This window comes from Ischnura elegans, chromosome 3 (genome assembly GCF_921293095.1).
Source record: "Ischnura elegans chromosome 3, ioIscEleg1.1, whole genome shotgun sequence".
In the NCBI taxonomy this organism is placed as follows: domain Eukaryota; kingdom Metazoa; phylum Arthropoda; class Insecta; order Odonata; family Coenagrionidae; genus Ischnura; species Ischnura elegans.
In genome coordinates, this window is record NC_060248.1 from 16833705 (window position 1) to 16856170 (window position 22466).

The 22466-nt window shown below is 35.8% G+C and overlaps 1 protein-coding gene and 2 non-coding genes across 8 annotated transcripts in view; all 3 read right to left on the reverse strand.

Annotated features, from left to right (window-relative positions):
- LOC124155491 (chromodomain-helicase-DNA-binding protein 7) overlaps positions 1-22466 on the reverse strand; it is a 115434-nt gene that overhangs the window by 38491 nt on the left and 54477 nt on the right. For all 6 annotated transcript variants that reach the window (XM_046529346.1, XM_046529344.1, XM_046529343.1 and 3 more), the window contains exons 13-23: positions 20950-21181; positions 20379-20621; positions 19504-19660; positions 15545-15752; positions 14611-14761; positions 13992-14265; positions 8700-8944; positions 8183-8327; positions 7908-8064; positions 5035-5122; positions 4418-4529 (exon numbers count right to left, since the gene is read on the reverse strand). In XM_046529346.1, coding sequence (XP_046385302.1) covers positions 4418-4529; positions 5035-5122; positions 7908-8064; positions 8183-8327; positions 8700-8944; positions 13992-14265; positions 14611-14761; positions 15545-15752; positions 19504-19660; positions 20379-20621; positions 20950-21181 — 2012 coding nt within the window. The remainder of the gene's footprint in view (positions 1-4417; positions 4530-5034; positions 5123-7907; positions 8065-8182; positions 8328-8699; positions 8945-13991; positions 14266-14610; positions 14762-15544; positions 15753-19503; positions 19661-20378; positions 20622-20949; positions 21182-22466) is intronic.
- LOC124156680 lies at positions 6634-6714 on the reverse strand. Its single transcript, XR_006864382.1, has one exon. It is a non-coding gene; the product is annotated as a small nucleolar RNA U6-53/MBII-28 (small nucleolar RNA).
- Positions 16580-16660, reverse strand: LOC124156679. Its single transcript, XR_006864381.1, has one exon. It is a non-coding gene; the product is annotated as a small nucleolar RNA U6-53/MBII-28 (small nucleolar RNA).

The window sequence follows — 22466 nt, forward strand, 5'->3', positions numbered from 1 at the left end:
GCATTTATCATGTCATATAACAGATGATCTCCTCAATAATCTCACAACAAATAAAACTCTGTAAAATACATGGAGTGTTTACAAAGTTATTTTTCATGGCCAATCATTCGTTATTACATCAGTCTCTCTCTGTGTCAAATAACAACAATAATTGTATATTGGGCTAGTAATAAGTTTTTACAAATGGTAATTGCAACATTAAAAAATAACGATTAATTTTGAATATGATAAGCAACACTTGTAGTGATGAAGAAGGTAGGCAGTAAACTCTCGCATAGCATGGTTACGAAAGACGTGATTTAATGAATACATGTTTTAGGAATGAGCTTAGCTGAAAGGGAGTACACAATCTCATGAAATAACGAATAGGTCAAACATGTTACCATAAACAGCAAACAAGTTATGTCACACAACATCATCAATACAGAAGAAACTTGGTTATTTGAGTGCTCATAATCCCTAGAAACATCGCTCGTTACATCAGGCACCTGTTATATTTTAAGATGAAGGATAAAGTCCTTTAACTCTGATATTAGCCTATCCTCACTGCTTTTCTTTTGCATCGGTGGTACTTCAGAGAGGAATAAGATCAGTACTTTCCTTAACTTGCATATTCGTACAACATATTGCACATGAAATATAGTATAACAATTATTGGCACTCTTTTCCAAAAGAACACCAATATGTGGCTGCATGGTATACAAACCATTACTCAGTGATCAGAGATCTGGGGTTTTTCTAAGCTATTTCGGAAGGTGAGGTCACCCTTGCTCATTGTCAGTCATTGCCATCAGCCAGTGTTGCACAGTTTTTCTTAAAGGTCTAAAAGATTAAGAATGACATGCACAATCTGGGGCAGAATCACATTGTGAACTCAGGATATGAAAACGTCACTATTGCAATAGGGTGGTTTCCTATTTTTTTTATTGCCAAAATGGAAAGATTTCTACTCCGGGAGTACATATTTCACGCTTTTAGTATTCTAAATGACAATACCTTTTTCGCGATTTAATGAAGAGTGAAAATTTTCAAGTGTGCGAAAATGCGATGGCTAAGTATGAATGCTGGGAAAAGCCCGTGTGACGTCTGGCTGCTGCCGTGTGAGGCCACCTGGAAGTGAGGATATGAATGCCACTATGATGCAGGCTGCTTGCTGCCGAGCATGGCGGTAGCATAGAGTACCCTGCTAGCAGGTAGTGCTTGGCTTAAATACGGATTATTAATACCCCATCAAACGAAGGAAACTTTCCAACCCGAGGCAATTTTTATAGATGATGCTCTGTGCCTCATGCATGCATTGGTAACCTCAGACGATGTAAAACTCCAAACTACTCATATATCATCAGGGTCCCTGTGACGTCACGTGGAGTGGCATCGCATGGCTGCCTATCTAATCTTTTTCAAATGAGGTTAAAATTGATCATTAACATTCGTCTAAACTGGGATTTCCAGAACCAAATAATTTTTATATTATGAATACACTAATAGTAGGTAACGAATCGCAATCAATGCCTTTCGTTTTCTTTGATGAAGTAAAATACCCTATTGTATGTTATTTCAATTTTTACGGGTCCAAAGACTAATTTCCCTGCTAAGTTGCCACTGTGTTTTTATTTGTTCCATAAATGGCATAAGTTGAATTCAGATAGGAGTGAAACAGTCAAAGACAGCAAAAATAAAAAAGTATACCGGGACTAGCTACGGTAATAACTTTACAGTAGCCACCCACAATGCACATACAAGTGAAAAATCCACAGGGAAAAAAATCATGTGCCTTGACCAGAATCCCGGTCAAGGCGAATGATTTTTTCTCGGTGGATTTTTCGCAAAAAAAAAAATCAATTGATGGCAGAGATCAGTGGTGCAGGGAAGGCACAGACTGTCAACTAGATTCTTTTCCAACCATCTGTTTGCCGACATGTCTACCCCATGCAAATCTGGCACTACTCTTAGTTAACTCCACACACTACCCACACTGTTGCTCTTCACTGTTGTCTAATTGATTTTCGGCCTTCCACCCCAAGCATTCATATTAATAAAAAAGAAACACAAAACACTGTGATCACACACAAATACAGCTGGGAAGGATATAAATATTCAGTGAGAGAATAACCAGTGGGTCTTGATGAATTTCCAGCACTTGAGATAGCACCATGGTAACACCCTGGATTAATACAGCATGGGATAGTGATTGATGACCAAAATATTTTGCTTCAAGAAATTAGAAGTGGAAAAAAATTAACTTACAGGTGATGACATGATTTAAGCATCACAGCCTGTATTTCAATGTAACACAGCCATGAGAGTAATGCTGAGCAGCAAGCTTGGAGTTAGCAAGGTTGTTTAGGCAAGTTATCGATACTAACGCAATACTCAAGACTATTCTTAAAGTAGACATATCACATATTGCATTCTGACTTGCAGTACAAACACTTCTGCTCTAAAAACATTTGTCTACGACAAGATCTCTGTCAAACTCGGGTGAGGTGTCAATTAGACCAGCACTGCACTGATCAGTCTAGTGCAAAGCCTCGGCAAGCTCTTGGCTCTGCCAGTGATCAACGACAGGCAGCCCAGCTCACAGAGTATATCTTCTCTCTGCATGAAGCTACTTAGGTGTTAATGTTGTGACCTTTTCTCATGACTCAGCACCCAAAAGCCAAGTACTCATACAATTTAGTTGTGCATAGCGATTTAATGGTGCGGTTACATGAATTGTATTTGTAATGGCTTGAATGGCTGGCAAAATAAACATCATCAAAATGCTTTTGAAGTTATTACTTCCACCATCACCAGTAAAATGGGTAACCCCTGTCTATTTTCCAAGTTAACAGCTCTGAAAATATATACCTCATAATGCCAAGCACATACTGTGATAGGAACTTCTTGGTCTACCCATATATTTTTCAAATCTTTAAAATTTGGCCCTTTGAGGATACAATGCCAATCACTAATAAGAATGAGATTCCCACTACTACCAGAGATGGGCAGTATCGAAAGTACTTGTATTTGAAATACGTATTTTCGATACTTTTGTAGTTTGTAATTTGTATCGGAAATACATTTTCTGAGAGTATTTTGTATTTTGTAACGAAAATACATCTAAAGAGTAGTTTGTATTTTTAAAATACATTCAAAATCAAAATACATGTAATGTTTTTGTGCATAAGTAGAAAGAGCGTGCGACGAGAAGGCAGGGATCCCAAATGAGTCGGTATTAGCCTGCCATCTATGGGACAATAAATTGCCCCTTAATTTACTTCTGTAGCACCTGCAGGCGCTTGTATACTTGCAAAACGTAGTCGCGTGTGGAGTAGTTTGCGAAATGTAGTTGTGCATTGCAGGGGCAGGAATTAAGGCTGTGGGGGGGTTTAGGTGCAACTAATACCGGGGTGTGTGGGGGTATGGAATACCCACCAGGATAAGCAGTAGGTGCGAGATTAATAAATTACGGAATTTTAAGATTAATGGTTCAAAATGGTGAGTTTTACGGCATTCTGAGGGATATTTTATTAATCCGTACACTATTCTGTTAGGAATATCAATCCAATTAAGTAAAATGGATTAAACTTAAAAAATTCACGGAGCTCTGGGGGGAGGGGGGGTTATCCCCCAAACCCCCCCCCCCCCAGATTTTTCTCCATTTTATTTAAGACATTTTGCCATGAATAATGGTCTAATTGCCAGTTTCCTATAAATACGTTGTAAGAATGTTTGATCTTCTCATTCTAAAAATAGTTCATATTTGAATCGATTTTTTAATTTTTTATTAGGTAAGAACTTCGGTGAAGGCATGTATTTTGTATTTTAATAGAGTATTTTGAAATTACATTTGTATTTAGTATTGAAAATACAATTTTTAGAAGTAATTTGTATTTTGTATTTGAAATACAGATTTTAAAAGTAATTTGTATTTTGTATCTTAAATACATTTGACAAGTATTTTGCCCATCTCTGACTACTACTGTATACCATCCCAACTGAAACGAGCTTCTACTTTATGTAGAATGCAGAACGATTAGCAATACATTTCCATGAGTGGTTTACTGTTCACAATCCACAGCAACATAGTACAAAATGCATGCACTAGCCTCCACATTGCATACATCTCCCATCATAAAATTACCATTATAAATTTTCCTTGAAAACTTCAGTTGCCAGAGCATAAAGAGAAAAGCATATTTTACATATTTCCTCAATTACTATGGGTTTTCTAAAATTGTGACAATTAGGAGAGCTAAACATACTAACCAGAGTTATTTACATTTCTTGAGACTGACATCAGAGAAATATCAAGCTAGCAAAAAATCATGATATCAAAAGAGTATCTTAATAGGAATCCATAGAACAACCAACAAATTCAAAGGTCATAACTTTAATTCTGATAGGAAAGTTGGAAAATAAAATTAAATCTCACCCATATGATTCCTCTGAACCCTGGATTCTCCATTTTCAGTAGGTGTTATTAAATCCCATATGAATCCTTTAATTTTATCATCACCATGGTAGTATCGCAAGCAGTAAAGAAGCTGGAAAAGATTAAAGAAAATAATAAATTTCAATCTGATATAGTATATGACATTCAAATGATATCCTGCACATTGCGACATCACTACTATAGTATGTTATTTCTCTTTCTGTTGAAGCAAATATTTATTCTCAAGAAATGCAGTATAAATCTTCCTAATGGTAGAATTGTCTTCAACCAGGGCACCTCAATAGAATATTTCAATATTTTATCATTAAACTGGGACAGAGAAGATTAAAAGTAGTAAATAATGTGAGAAAGAGGTTACAACAATCAAATGACAAACAAGATTTTTTTACCATTCCACCAATAAAAGCTGTCATAATTTGGTCATGGCCAAGAACCTGATGCTGGTTTTTATTGACCATGGACTTGAAATGATTTTCAGACAATCTTTGAGTGTCTTTCTATTGTTTTCCAACCTGTGTGTCATGCCTAATCATATTTTTAAAGTTCAAAAAATATTATCAAATATAATTAAGTTTATATAAAAGGATTTAACTCACGATAACTCTGGCACAGTCTTCAACATCACTTTCTCTCCATCCTCTCCTGAACTGCCCCTGGCTAAGAATTTCCGGCCACCTCCCCCACCTGTCAAGTGGACAAAACCAACTATGTAACTATGCAAAAAAATAAACATCATCAAAATTCTTCAAAAATTATACTTATTAAATTATACCCCTCAAGCTATCAGCTAAAACCAGATGCTTAATGAAGCATCAACAATAGCTAGGAATGGTTTAAATTATGATTTTTGATACCTATCTGATGATTTTACTATTCAGTATCACAAATATGTATTTTTTACAATGGAAGTGCAGTATATTCTGGTTAATTTGGACATATTGGGACTTTGCCCTAATTTGGCGAGTGATCCCATAAATGTGTATGGAAAAATGTTGAAATGAGAGAAAGAATACTAAATAGTAATGTTTACATTGCAAAAAACGTTTGATGAACTATTGGTTCAATAAATCAGGGCGAATGGTATATTTACCAATTTTCCAAGAATTCTGTAAGCTGAAAATATTTTCAATACCTCATGGACATTGCATCTGTCCCAGATAATGGTGGCCAAATTAATCAGAATCTACTGTACCATAAGTATCTCATTAAGTAATATACCCTCAAACAGCAGTCTCGAAGATTAAAGTGGTGACAAGAAGCAGAAAATCCTAAATGCTCAAGGAAAATTCGACTCTCCCACACAGTATTCATTATAAAATAGAAAAAAATGGTTTCCTGGAAGTGGTTCTTTAAATGAAGTTTCTACTTCAATGATTCAATGTATAGGATGCTTATGTATAGCACGCCTTCCGATTATCAGAGGAATATATCCCACCAAACCTGCATTCTTTTGAGAGGCATTGCATACTTCCAGGTACCCTAAAAAGTAGTGACCTTCCGAACCACTAAACAATTACCTTGACTCAACCCTGACCATGTTTAAAAATTTAGCTTATATGCTAAAATGGAATTTTATAGTTAGCTGGCCACTATAAATAGTTATCAAGATTAAATTGAGTGGATATGATGAACTAGAGAGGAGGAAAATACAGTTAGCATTGCATTTCTTCTTGCATGAAACATACATTAACAGTAGATAAAAGTGGGTCAAAGAGGCTATACATTAGAAGAAAAGGGGAGGAACAAATAGTGGCTCAGATCCAAATGAATCCAGGGAAAAACCTCGGCATTTACCAATGGATGAACAAAAAAAGTGGACAGAGAGTAAATTTGGATGGTTGGAATTTTGAATGAAATAAAAATTTTCCCAAAAACCAGTTAGAAATAGAAAATTTACTAAATTCTTCTACTGTGCGGTAAATTCCAAAATGTTAGAGTATGACATGCTGCCTGAATATTAACGAATGAAAAATCATCATTTTCCAGATCTGGAAATCATATACCATGATTTCACAAGGTCAAGTAATTGAGGAGGATATCCTCGTGCTGAGTGAAGGTTTACTGCACCATATACATATTTGTTCAAAGTAAAACCATCACTGATACAACATTTCAATTTCATCGCAGTTGTATCCCAGATATACTGAAGTGAAGACTTCATATCACATGTTTTACTGGATAACTTGAGGGGTTAGTTGTATCAGGTTTGCTGGAGTCAACTCAATAGATAGCCTCAAAGCTATCTTCAGTATTAGCATGGCAAATCATCATTTACAAAATGTCATTGTAAGGTAACTTTAACTACAATTAGCTTCCTTATGTAAGTAAACAAACATGAATTCCAAGTATTCACCAAGGAATTCAGTACCTATCCAGGAAAATAGAGCCTTATTTTTTTTAAGAATATGATTTTTTTTAAATAATACCAAATTTCATGTCAGTAAAACCCAACCTGAAAATTTAGGAGCAGAAGCTTGCACACAATTCTCCAATTAATATACACCATTTAAAAATTTAAGCATCATAGGGGCCAAAAATTGCACGAAATTACAATTTTTAGTTGATCATTGGCTCATTTTGCCTCCGTGGTTGACAACCATAGAATTTGCAACATTCCTGCCCCCTTTTGCTTATATTTACCGTATTTCTCCGAATATACTCCCCCACCCCCTAATTTTGAGGCTTCAGTTTCGGGACAAGTTAAAAAAAACTCGTTTGAATATAGTCCCCCCCTTTAATTTTACCACAGGCATTTTTGAAAAAAAAAAAAGGGGGGACTATATTCAGACATGTACGGTATTTGCTTTGAATTCTATTTTTACAATTGTATGATGCAAAGTGCTGTGCCCTTTTTCAATGCCACCAAACTTTCTCACAATTTTGACTATGGTTTCTCATTTAATCATACACACAAACCCAATGCTACCCAACCATAAATTGCATCCTTGAAGCTGCGAAACCAATGTAAATTGATTGCTTCAGTCATGTTCAGTGTAAGTAGAAGCTTGAGAAGTGAGAAAAATTTATCTTTCTGACATAAAATACAGTGGTATTGATGATACAATCCTGATAACTAAGTTGTAAAATCAATCCTTGAAAACATACTGTAACATAATTACTGATTGTGGTGAAAGTCTTCCCACAGATGATCCACCATTGAGGTTTTTGCATTACTCTATCCCTCCTTTTAAAGAAAAATAGTTCGTGTTTGCCTGTTCCACATACCCCTTTGATCACATTGACATAAATAAGAATGAGTGAGGAGGGCATCCCTCATCTCAAAGAAAGCATTTAAATACACTCAGAAAGTAACTTTGAAAAGTGACAATCTCAGATACGCTGGTCATAAATTGATTAGCCACAAAATATATGCAATGATGAACTTAAAATAGAATTTGTCAAAACAGGCATCACAAAAAATTAGTTCATGCAAGGTAAAACATATTTTCGTACCATTCCATAAACTTACCCAAATGTTAGCAGACCCTTTTCAACTTTAAAACATTCACTTCGGGCCCAACTTCCATACACTATTTCTCCATCTCGAGGCATGTGCTCATCTCCAAAGTATTTATTCAGTGACCTGGGACGCCGTCCAAATTTTGAGCTCCTCTGACAGCGCCTTCCTGCTCACAACAAGGATAGAGTCATATACGTCTTTCATCATTCACTAATTCACATTTTTAAAACTATGTAGAGGCAAAAGTGAAAGAATTTTAAAATTTAAGAGAGGTATTCACTCACCACGACCCCTTCCACCAAGTCCATTGCTACCTTCATCATCAGAATCTGAGGAGCTATCTAGTTCTGACATGTCAACCAATGATTCATCATGCCCATACCTCTTAATTTGTGTTCGTCTCCTGGGTTCTGAAATGACTAGCTCATTCTGAAAGAAAGACATGAACATGAATGATTACAATAGACCAGAAAATAGTACTTCAATGAGAGAACACAAAGCCACCATAATTGACTATCTCTCTGCATAAAGAGATTATCTGCTAAATCCCAGACTTTTCTTAAGAGAAGAGTCAGAATTTCAGAATGTGCAAAAGTTTCCCAGATGGATAAAACTACATTGAATAAATGCATGCTTTGTGTGTTTTATGATCTTAGAATAATCATCCTTACACTATTAAAATTAACTCCAATTGCTCCTACTTCTTACTCAAATCATGTTACTCCAATACCAAGCAATATGCTCAACATCATCAATTGTGATAAAAAAGTCTATTATAATAATTAAAGACCATTTCCTAACCTTTTCACCACCATCATCCATATCTATTTCTGCCTTTCTAGCCCATTTCTTCCAAAAATCTGGATCATCAATATCAATATCAGATCTGTTCCCAGAACAGGCAAAGGATGCTTTGGAGAAGGTAGATCCCTTTTCACCCGTTTCCAGTGTTATTATTTGGGTTCTTCTCTCAAGAATTTGTTCAATATCTTCTTCACAAAACTTATCCCCAGCATTGTCCTCTTCCATGATTGCTCCATAAGCACCTGATAAGTAAATTTAGGTATTCGAGAAAATATTAGATTTTTTAAAATAAAGCACTGAAGAGATTTGACAACATGTACTAACGCATAACCTTTTTGACAGAGTAAAACAACAGCAAAGCATGACTCTTCTGAGTAATATTTTCACGAAAATAAAAAGGTGCCTCAGCCACTTAACAAGAGAATTGTGAGCCTCGGCAAGGGGGTTTGGTCTAATATTCTTCTATCCATTGTTTGCTTGATTATCACTTCCGATCGTAAACGTTTAATGTTCATTAAAATCGCCAGAAACACACACCCTTCACTAGTAGCCCACATTCTTTGGTTTGTATTACTCTAGGGGTACTGAGACAGGAGAGGTGCGGCATGATAAGGTTGAGGGGGTCAATTGGAGTTATTGGAAATTCAGAGCTGAGTGGGCAATACCTTGACTTGTTAACACGTTCCGTGCTGATGACGTAGCGTCTACGTCATGGCAGCCACTACCCAGTGACTGATGACGTAGACGCTACGTCATGATTCCCTTTTGCGTTATATTCCACCCTGAGCGCCAGCCACCGCTGTTAGGGTATGGGAGGGGGTCAGTCACCACTCTTCGCCTGTTTGCTGTGCGGAAAGCTCCGAAAAAAAATTTTTTTATCGATTTTTTCAGTGTTTTTCTATTTTACCCGGTTTTGCTTTGCAAGGACGTCTTTGGGGGTGGCTTTTTACAATGTATTTTTTTATTACTTTCATTTTGTAATGCAGAAAACAGTTATATATTCTCACAATTGTTCTTATACCTTAAAAAAAAACTTTTACAAATATTCAAAGCGAAATAATAAAAAGATACTTTTGCATTTGACGAGGATAGGTAATTACTTTATTACAAGGTATTTTATCTTTCTTTATGACTTTTAACGCAATGATTAGATTGTGTTTATTTAATTGGTTTTTACAAGAAGGAATAGAAATATTTTTCCCTTGTTGTTATTTTTATTTTTAACGTCAATTAACGCTATCGTGGTAAATTGCTAAGCTGGTTGCCTAATTTCGGACATACTCCAGGTATGTGTATTTTTATCCTTACGATAATAATAAATGATTCCTTTCTTATACTTTTAAAGTTTCCGAGTGAATTTTATTTGCTATGATTTCATCATGGCAAAATTTGTTGTTATCCCTATGTTTATTTGCTGCTATGCATGAAATAATAAGCATATTTGCATAAATTTTACAATAACTTCAGTAAAGCCCTGGTTCCACTTTGCAATTTATTTTTACTATTTAAATTTCACGCACAATAGCTAGACTTCCCCATCCTTATGTTCACTAGCATTTGAATTAGAGACTCATTACTTGATTTTTTCCATAATATTCGAAATACTTACAAGCATTTTATTTGGCATCCTCCCCAACAAAAAAATGCCTAAGAGAACAATTTCCACTAACCCAGTCATATGCCGCCGAACTCGGAGAAACTGATCCGGCCCGAGGATATATACATCCGAGGATATAAAATGGGCAATACGTGTCCTGAAGGAAATTTACTAGATGGAAATATTTAACCATAGAAGAATTTCCCCACTTTTTGGCCTTACTTTTCGGGCTAGAATTATCCAAATCTTCCGTATCTCCAATAATTGAAAAGCTTAATCTTTATATGACTTGCATTGCTTCATGAGAGAGAAGTCGCTTGATCAATTCATGTCAATTCTCCAAGTCCTTCAAATCAACAAGAACCTATCTACGTTCTCTGACTCTAACACTCCTCTGGCCCACTGATTATTCAAAATTAGCCCCATATAGACGCATTCAAGGAATCAATGGAAAAAGTAGTGACCCGCTCACGTGACCTAAGTTTGGAAAAGTCTATGGTTCCATGGAGAGCTAGGCTGGGATATAGTGAATATATGAGGGGAAAGCGCTACAGGTACGCAATAAAGTTGTATATGTTGACGGAAGCAAAGGGTTTGGCGCTGCAGGTCCTCCACCTCAGAAATGTCTGGAAAAGGGCAATCGGAGAAGATGGTAAACAAATAATGGAGGATCATTTAGACTGAGGCTAATCCTTTTATATTGATAACTTTTATAACAGTGTAGCCAGTTCTAGATTCCATCCAAATGGGAAACCTAACTTGACGGGGACACTGAGGAGAGGCAAGAAAGTTATTCCTCTTTTGGTGCTCTGCGACGAATTAAAGAAAGGTGAGGTGGTGGAGGCCTTTCATGAGTATAAAATCGGTATCCTAAGGTGGACGGATAAGAGGGAAGTGCGTATGATCATCGCTGAATTCAGTGCAAAAAATGAACGAATCTACGAAAAGACGAGGGTGCACGCCAAGAGAGCCACAGGCGGTGGTTGAATATAGCAATTACAATTGTGGCATCGATCATTGGGATCAAATGATGACTGACTTTCCCATTGAAAGGAAATCCATCAACTGGTACTAAAAATTGGGAATCCACCTACTGAAATTACTGCTACTGAACCGTTATTTTTATTCAAAGAAAATTTTTGAAAAATTCCTCTCATCGACTTTCTAATTCCAGTTATAGAATCTCTTATGACTATATCTGTACCTTCGATCCCTTTGAGGAGATAGTCATCCTAGCCTGCCTCAACCAAAACCAAGAGCTTATTAGGACATATACCCGATTAAATGAAAAACACGATAGACAGAAAAGACGAAAACAGAAGAGATGTAGGCAGTGCTTCAAGAAGAATTTCCACCAGGATACATCATATTATAGCCCCACCTGCCTATCTGATCCTCGATTGTGTTTTGACAGTTTCCAGAAGTATTACAAGAATTTGTGAAAAAATCATTTTTTAATGTTTACCTTTTATATTTTCTATTTCAATATGTATTTAAAAAGATATTATTTTATGCGAAGTATTTAGCAACTGAAAAATTATTCTAAAAATGCTGATCAATTTTTTATTTGTAAAACAATATGTTTCATTGCAACAATTCTTCGTTTATACAAATTTTCCCTTTTATTTATAAACCAATGTATATAATTATTAATCTTATCCAGAGGATATCATATCGTTTATAATAATTTTTCCACCATAGGGAGCAACACTTTTGCTGGAAATATTGGTAATACTCGAAATATTTTCTTATGAGCAATAAAACATTTAAAATCGTATTTGAATGTATCATTTCCAGATTATAAAAATAATGTTTGCTGCATTACTATTTCCATTAGTTTTTTCCATAAAGTGATAAAGTCTGAACGGGTTTTCGCTACAGTACTGACAAAGAGCAAAGAAATGTGGGAAACATGTAGGTGTGTTGCGGGAAGGTATCAAAAGTTTGACAGGATACTTAGAAAATTTAAATTTCAAATTTTTAACAAATGAAGGGTTATTTTAAAAAAAAAGTGCGAAAACATGTAGCAGGCATCACAAATCATAAGATCACGTCTTTAAAATAATAATAAAAAAATACAAATTTTTGCCAAAAAGTCAGCCACAGGGCATTTTCTTCAAAAAAACGGTCAGCACGGAATGTGTTAAGATAGATACTGAAGTCTCCACTGATAAAGTAATTATCACAAAAGTCATAAAAACTTAAGGCCCCTTGAAGCACAGGAAAAATGTATCCAATCACACTTTACAGGAAAGCTGCTATTGACAATAGCCTAAAATTAAACGAACAACGAACGTATAACATCGTTTCACGCTTGATTTTGTGGAAGTTTGCTATATCCATCATAAAAACACAAATGGTGATTTCCACACTTTTTAGTTCAATACTCAACGACCGACCATGCTTTCAACACCTTGAAAATGACACAATGTGTTGACACCATGGTCGCTCCTTGAGTGTTGAGTTAAAAAGTGTGGAAATTACCATTTGTGTTTTTATCATGGAGGAGCAACAAATAAATACATAAGGTTGATTTCTAACAGACACCCAAATGAAAGAGGGGGACTAGAAAAAATCCAGTCAGCCAGCTCAATAGTAAGGAAGGATAAATTTCAAATTCGATATTATTTGTATGATCTTTTCTTCCATTGAATAATAGGGTGGTTTCCTATTATTGTTTTATTGCCTAAATCAAAAGATTATTATTCCTGGAGTACATATTTCACGCTTTTAGATTTTTATATGACGATATCTATTTTTCGCGATTAAATGAAAAGTGAAAATTTTCAAGCGCGCGAAAACGCGACGGGTAAGAATGAATGCCGGGAAATCTCTCCGTGTGACGTCGTTCTGGTTCCTGCTGCCGCAAGTGAGGTGACCTTGGGGCGAGGCTCTGATCGTTGATACGATGCAGGATGCTAGCAGGTAGCAGAGTACCATGCTAGCTGGTAGCGCTTGGCTTAAATAAGGATTATTAATACCTTATCAAACGAAGAAAACTTTCTGACCATAGCCAGCTTTAATAGGTGATTATTAAGACATGTTTCCCTGAGCTCTGTGCCTCATGCATGCATTGGTAACCGCAGACGATGTAAAACTCCTATCTACTCGTATAGAAACTAGGTCCCTGTGACGTCACATGGAGTGGCATCGCAAGGGCGCCAATCTGGCCTTTTTCAAATGAGGATAAAATTGACCATTGCCATTCGTCTAAACCGGTATTTCTAAAACCAAATAATTTGTATATTATGAATACACTATGGTGGGTAACAAATCGCAATCAATGCCTTTCGTTTTCTATGATGAAGGAAACTACCCTATTCCAAATCATTCCCATGGATCTTAACTGGCCCGTACATTTCACACTGAGCACTCTAAATTTAAATTAAGAAATATAAGTTTCACTTAAGACATTCTTCCACTAAAAATATATATAGACTTGTCTCAAGAAGCAGCTTCACTGCTCTCTCAACCAAGATTCAAAATCACACCTATAGAACTTCCCTTTCCTATCTGTTCAAGTAGATGAAGGAATGAAGTCTTTTAGATACTACACGAGAGTAGCCACAAGGGTCATAGAAACATTAAAAATGTGATTTTTGTATTTTCACTGCCCATTCCACAGTCAAAATCATTACTGAGAGTATGCTTGTTTAGATGATATATTTCCATTTATTTTAAAAGATTGATACCTTTTTTAAGCAAGTCTTCTATCTCCTTTTTAGATAGCTGTTTCTGGTTCCCAACACCCGCTGGATCTTTAGAACCTTGAGCTGTATTCATAGATTGCAAAACAGCACGATCCAGGCCCAGTTTCAAAGAAGCTTTGTCAAACATTTCTCGTTCATAAGTACTACGGCAAAGGAGCCTGTACACCTTCACCATTTTCTGTTGCCCAATACGATGGCATCGTGCCTGTGCTTGGAGATCATTCTGAGGATTCCAATCACTGTCATAGATGATAACCTGTAGAGAGAGAATATAAATCATCAGTCTTAGGAAAAAAAGGACCACTTGAGCTATCACCATGAAAAATAAATGAATACACGTCAATACACTTAGACAACAAATATTTGCTTCTACCAGGACATAAATGAATATTTACCCTAATTGGGAGAGGGAGAAAATTCAGATGAAATTTATTTGGAGAAGTGAAGTCTTATTTCTACCTTCACGCAAAATGCACATATGACTGATGTGCCAAGTAAACAAAGTGAAGCTACCAAACTATGAGGTTATTGACGTTAATAACAACCAGGATAATTAACATGCAAAAGGAAATGAATACGGCACATGTAATGTACCACATACCGTGTCAGCAGCAGTCAAATTAATGCCCAAGCCACCAGCTTTTGTGCACAAGAGGAAGACGAAACGGTCTGAATCTGGTTTACTGAAGCGATCAATGGCTGCTTGGCGAAGGTTTCCCCTAATACGGCCATCTATTCGCTCAAAAGGATACCTGAAAGTGCCATTAACAACACTGCATTTCCAAGACAAATACAACCATTTTATTTTAAACAATCACATTAGGCACCTCATGCATTGACAGTTCAAGGAAGAATAAAAAAATCTCATAATTCCCAAATCATTTAGCCAAAAAGCTGAGTAACCTACACACAGGGTTGGCTTATCCATTTCACTCAAAATGAAGACAATTAGGTAATAAATAAAGACTCAGTACTAAGATAAGCCATGTTGGCACCAAACCTCTGTATCTCACTACACTGCCTTCACAATCAGACTTTTTGGCAGCAACCAAAACAGAAATAGCATAAATGATATATCGGTGGAATATTGATGGTATGTTTGTGTGGGTGTAGAGCATCAAGAACACGGAGAGAAGACACTGACACACATTTTTCTGAAATGTGTTTCAAGACTTACTTAGAAATGAAAGAATATTTTTTTCAAAGACATGAAAATTAGGAGGGCAGGGCAATAATTGGAGAAATACAGCATATATATTAATCACTATAGATTTTCTTGTTCGCCTTGAACATAACTTGGTCGGCACCACAATATTGGCAGGAAATTAATATTTCTGCATAAGAACTGAATGCAAATGAAAATTAAATTTGAAGACAAATCCAACAAAATGAGCTAGTAAGTAATTCAATTAACACAGTGATGGTACAATTTGATCAGCGACCACTAAATTTACACTCAGGATACCGCAAATGATAATAAGTTAAAATAATGCATAACATAAGAAAAGGTGTGTATTGGGCAAGATAATACTCACTTCCTATACACAAGGTAATCTTCAAGAATATCCAAACAACGAACCATCTGGCTAAATACAAGTACTCTATGTCCATTATCCTTCAACTTTGGTAAAAGCTTATCAATTAACACCATCTTTCCAGAAGAGTTTATTAAGGCTTTGAAGTAGGCATCCATATCCTCACCATGAGCTTGCCTGTATTCTAATTGTATTTGCTCCTCAGCACCTGCAATAATAAAACACCTGATTACTTTAAATGCGAGGCTACATGGATAGGCCATGTCATAAGACGAGAGGGAGATAAGTAAGGATTGAGGAGTATTAATAGATTAGTACCAGGGCCAGAAAACAAAGGAGAAGGAAGGAAAACATCAGGAAACTGAAATAACTACAGTGCAACCTCGATATAACGACACCCCACGGTGCACTAATAAACACTCGCTATAGCGAATTGTCGCTTTACCGGAGGTGGAGCAAATAATAGCCAATATACCTGTTGCGAACAGATATACAGGAACAGGAGTGGTGCGGCGACAGATAAACATCTATCCGATAAACGTAAGTATAAATCCAGATGAAAGGCGATGTTTTTTTGCATCACTAAATTTCCTTACACAAATAACGACTAACTATTCAAACAATTTATAAGCGCCGCACTGAATAAAAATCAAGCAAAGCATTGTTTTGTCAATCATTATATTTATCGAACGACAGTTTACCACATAAATTTGAGACTGAGCACTCCATTAACTTCATTTTTAACAGATCGCTAGCAGTTACAGAGGTTAAGGAGTCTTGATGAAAGTTTTCCGGCGGTGAAACCCTCGCTATGGCGAGAGCCAACGCCGAAAGGGTCTCGTAAAAACGAATTTTTTAACACGCTTATTATAGGGTCAATTGACGGTGCATCGGCTATCTCTCGTTATAGCGGGGGTGTCGCTATAGCCCGTACTCGCTTTAACGAGGTTCCACTGTACCTTAGTAAAGTATCCCAGAAATACCTAGGTGAAGACTTCATGTCTCATGTTTAACTCACATGACTAGAGTGGTTAGTTGCATCAGGTTTGCTAGAGTCAACTCAATAGATAGCCTCAAAGCTATCTTCAGTATTAGCATGGCAATTCATCATTTGCAACAAACCATTTTAAGGAAACTATAACTTTAATAAAAAAACATACATGAATTCCAAGTGCTCACCATGGAATTCATAAACCACCAATGAAAATAGAGATTTAATTTTTTGTTAACAACATGAAGATGTTTTAAAATATGACCCAATTTTACGTCACCAAAAAAAACCTGGAAATTCAGGAGCAGATGCTGGTACGTACTTCTACGATTAACAAACAGCAAATAAAAACTAAAACATGATAGAGAGAGAACGGGAGGGGGAATAGAGGGCCGTGGTATACCCAGGGTTACCACTCTAACTAAATTATAAATTTCACGGTTTTTTCCAGGTTTTCACGGTCTAAATATCATCAAATTCACGGTCTGTTGATAAGCCATTTTAGGCAGTCATTATCGACGACGTAACAATCACCGCCCACACGTTAACTAAAAATTTATCAACCCCGACAGGCGCCGTGAATTCAAACGTAGCAATGAAAGTGCTATTTCTCATTACATCACCTATCGATATCAAAATTTAGGTGTACCTTAAGGTTGTGAGTGGCAAAATGGAGGGAGCAGTGAGGTAGGGAAGTAAAGAAGTCTGATTTTTCGCCAGGTTTAATGAACACTTTGTTCGCCGGTATTCCAATCACAGGCTCAAGATCAATGTGTCGTCATGGCACAAGGACCAATAATTGCACTTCGAATATACGTGTGGAAATAAATGTGTGGGCAGAGTCTGTATGTGGCTCGGCCTTGAAACATGATTGAAATATCTTTTTTTCTCTTGACCTGTCAATTGTAGTTCTTTTTCTATAAGTTTGAGAGATTTTTAAGGTTTTATGATGAAATTCACGGCTATTTCAATGTTTTTTCACGGTAGACGAAATTCACGGCTTATTCACGGTTTTAGATTTTCACGGTAGAGTGGGAACCCTGTATACCAACCTCAAGATAAAGATATTAACAATAAACGAACTGTGACTACAAAACATAAACAAATGTCAAATAAGGCATTGGTCCCAGGTCCAACAAATTATAAGAGAAATAATAACAATAATTACATAAAAATCAATGCATTAATTAAACCAAGGTATTACTACGAAAAATCAAGTAGAAATTGCAAAAGTGCCATTCAAATTCCTATTTCTCTCCAGGCATTAGGTAATTATTGGGGGGGCCACAGTATGATAATTTTTAACAAGAAAACCTCTTAGCATATTTATTGTATGGCTTTAGAATATTTAAGACAAAGATTTATGCAAGCCTCAATTTACTGTTCATATCAATTTCTCAACCAAGAACCAACACTAACTGTATGAGGGTTGCGCACGAAGTAATGCAACTTTTTTCTCAGCCGACAACAATGGTGTGAATGTGGAATGTTAGGTATGCATTATCCGGAGTTACATGGGTACCCCTTGCAAAATTTCTGGCTCTTACGACAGAGAGCGTAGCCGCAGTATCATTTTAAAATGGCGTCTGTAAGTGATGTACATTGCAAGCAGCTTGCCATCCTTGAATTTCTCAGACAAAGAAACTAAGGAATATTCAAACATGTTTTCTATGTCTATGGATTATCTGCTGTCAATGAGAGTACTGTTAATCACTGGGCTCGGAGGACGAGGGCATCAGAAGGTGGTTCAGCGGCGCTCCAAGATTTGAAGCAGTCAGGGACCAGAACATGGCCTGATACCAACAATGCAAACACGCCCTTGTTTCGTACTGGACGAGGGCTATAGAACGTAGATTACATGGAAAAATATGGTGTTTAGCTCAAACATCATTCTTTCGTTTGTGCAATTCTCATGATGTGCAAGGAATAAATGTCAAAGAAAAAAAATATGGAGCATTACTCTCTCCGCAACCCTTGCAATGTTTATCCAATGGAAATGCACAAATGGTGAGCCATACAACTATAACCAAATCACTCTTGAAAAATTTGGTTGCTAAGAGGAAGTGTCAAAATAGGATATGTAAATTTTTAGTTAAAAATTGCTTGAAAATGAAAAAGTGGCATAGAAATAATTGATGTTACCCCTAAATTATTATTACTTCAGCTTCACTTCACATTCACAAGAAGGAATATATTCAACATTCTGAAGGAAGGAGGGAAAGATTTAGAGAACGAGAATAAGGACTGATACTTCAGATAAATGCCAAGTGAACAATGAATAATCAGTGCTCAATTGTTAAAGGATGACTCAAGAGGACATACTGAAATGAAGCCAAGAATGCAAATCCAAGGATCATGAAGGTAATAGAAGATTTTTTGAGGGCACATAGGAAAAGAAAAAGCTATCACCAATTAACACCACAGCTTTTCTTAAGTCTCAGAAGGCACAATATCTGAAATCCTCCAGACAAATTTCCACCCAATTCCTAAAAACTTTCATTTCAAAATAAGGTTAATAATAATTCCCTAACAATAGGCGATCTTGTATGAATCCACTCCAACATTAATAAAATTTCTGAGGTCAGAGAAATGAGTAAGAGTTTAAGGGATGCTATAATTTATCTAACGATTGCCATGTTTCAAAATAAAACTTATTTACATCATGATTTGTTTCCTTAATTTCAATTTAGATTTTTTCCTATTAGCCAAATTAAAAATATTTTTCCACAAATCAAACTCCTGGGGAAACCATAAAAATTAAAGTTTTTAAACTTTAATAATTATTCATAAAATTTAATTTTATTACTGAATCAATGCAATTTATCAGGAGTTCATTGATAGTTGAATTGAAATTTTAAACTTCCCATGACATCTAAGTAAGAACAGAAAAATTATTGACAATACTTAGACCATGTCATATGCCATCAAAAACAATAAGAAATAAAAAGATAAACCAAACATATATTACCATTTAAAAGGTAAGGGTGAATACAACACTTCCTTAATTCCATCATGGTGTTCATTAAGTTAGGAACATTAGCTGTAGTCGTTCCTTTAGAAAGGAAGGAGAAATTTCTTTCTAGGATGGCACGATAATACTTCTTTTGAATATTGGTTAGCTCCACCTGTAATGCAAACAAAAACATTAGAGCTTGTTAGTTCAAAATTTTCAGCATGCACTTCTCTTGTGACGTGATAGAATGCAGGGTAGGGAAGAAAAAGAGAAGATGGATTAACATTTACAGTTTACATTACCTCCCTTATTTGAAAGTTCTGTTTCAAGGTAAGCACACTTTATGTGAATTTGGGGAATTTTTTCCCTAAATTTAGACATAACCTTAGTAAAGGAGAATGAAATCAAACTTAAGTGTGCAGGGCACACTGTGCACTCCTGCTCAGAATGAATACCCTAATTTGATAATCTTCATCTCAGAATTTAAAGCATAGGAAATTAATCTAACCAAGTGAATGGCTGCATGTTCATGATAATAAAATTGTGGCAAACTCAATAGTGAACTTAAAAACAATGTGATAACAATCAATTAAGACTTAATAATATTTACCAATACTTGGTTCCTATATTCTGAAATTCAGCAATGGCATTGAATTACACTTAACTGAAATTTGTATCCATCAGTTGATGCATTTACTAATGACAACTACTAGAGACCTCCATTAAGAACTATCAACTGCCACTATTGGCAAAGTATGCCCTTACTGACACACTGGAGTTTCTCAAGCAATTACAATTCACTTTTATCCATGAGCCACTGAAACTGTATTAAGCATACATATTTAAATAATTCTGAAAGCCATTTGATGGCCAATGGACGCCAAATTTACCTCTATAACAGTTTCTTCCTTTGGAGCGATTGTTTTTTCAACATCTTCCTTCAGTCTTCTTAGCATCATTGGCTTAAGCAATGCTTGCAACTTTTGAACTTCTGTCTCGGACTTAAGGGCACCAAATTCTTGCAAAAATGATTCAGAACTGCCAAATTGAGCTGGCTCAAGGAAGTTGAGAAGAGAGAAAAGCTCATTTACATTGTTCTGCAAAGGAGTTCCTGACAAGAGTACACGATGCTCCTGAAAATTAAATAAACAAAATTAATGCACATTACTAAATTTAGCCACTTCTACCCACTAGGACAAAGAAATGTTCAATTTCCAACAAAGTATAATACTCCAATATAAATTATACAAGTCCACCAAAAATATTTTGAGCCAGGCTCGATAAACAGATGTACTCGGAGTACCAAAACAGTTATTATTACCTTAATGAATAACAAAATAACTATTTATGATAGTGATTGAAAGAAACACCCAATTGTATTACAGGTAAATCACACATGTGGCAATCACAACACTAGTACAGCAATTGTCAATTCATGACCACTACTTCCGTAAAACTCACCAAATTTAGGAGTCTTAGGCCTTCAAGAAGCTTACAATTTCTATTTTTTAAACGATGAGCCTCATCAATAACACACAGTCTCCATGCAAATTCTCTCAATTCCATGCAGTCTGCTATGATTATTTCAAAAGTAGTGATGAGCACATTGAACTTCGGTAAATCTTTCATTGGATTTCCCTTTTCATCCCTGAAGAACATTTCATATTCTTGCAGCATATTTCTGCTTGCAGTTCTGAAAGAAATAGATGAATACACATACAAATTAAAACACCCAGGTATATTTTTTAAATTAATTTTAGAAAAAGTTCATAAAATCAAGTAACTTAAGGTTGAATTTTTATTATTAGATTCATTACCTACAAATATTTATTTTTATTCACGTAACACTAGGTCGGTGGGAAAATAAAATAATAATTGAACTCAATACACTGATGACCCAATAAATTTTCTTTTGTATACTTCAATTATGTGGCTAATCATTTCTTCATCTCCAATTACTGTGAATAAATGGTCGGGACCTTCAACATACATGCCAGGTGATTTTTTTAAAATAATGTTTCCCTCTCCACTTTTGATTCCGATAACAGACACTTTCTGTATTAAATTCAATCTATTGATGCTAAGTCAATCTTTCATCACCCGCAACTATCTTTAAGGACCGCCAATTTTCATTAATGCCCACCAAGAAACAAGGCTACTCTGTGCTATTAGGTCTGCTAAATTAGCAACTTTCCCTCGGCTCTCTTCGTCCAGCACAATAAGTGCTGCTGTTGCCACCATATTGAACTCATATGTATAACTGAAATTCCCACTTTTGGATGACCTTGGAAGTCAAGATGTGAATATGGGAGGCATTTAAACTACTCATTAGGGCATCATTTCTCCACGGCAAAGGAAAACACTAAGTGTGCAAAATTCAAGAAAACCTTCCATTAAATAGATATTCTGTTGTTAGGAATAGCAGATTAACGATATTCAACAGTAATTACAATTGATACCTAATTTAAATTACCATTGATTATTGAAACCTTGTCATTCTCAATTACCATCTGTGTGTACTGTGTACACTATTCACTCGCCTCATGCAACTTAAATCGGCATGCCTACTGGAAGGTTAATAATATATGCCACTTTTCCATAGCACAGCTATCTCACAGGTCATATAAGAGAGGTATTCCTTGTCATGGGACCAGAGAAATATATTTCTTAACTGAGGTCGTAATTTAAATGAAAAGTTACATTATAGAGGTTGGAAATATGTTGAGTCTTACGTGGTTTTTCATTAGACCAAAAAGAAACCGTGTACTGTTTAAGTGTGGTCGTTGAAATAATATGAGGCTCTACTGCATTCTCTCGAGAAGGCATGAAGAAAGATTCATCGATAAGGTAGACCATCAAAAATAATAGGCTTAACCTTCTGACAAACCTACTGCCTACTTCATGATGAAACTTAAAGACTTCATAGGGCCCACAGATCAATATCATTCAACACCAAATAATAAAAAATGCAAAGCAAA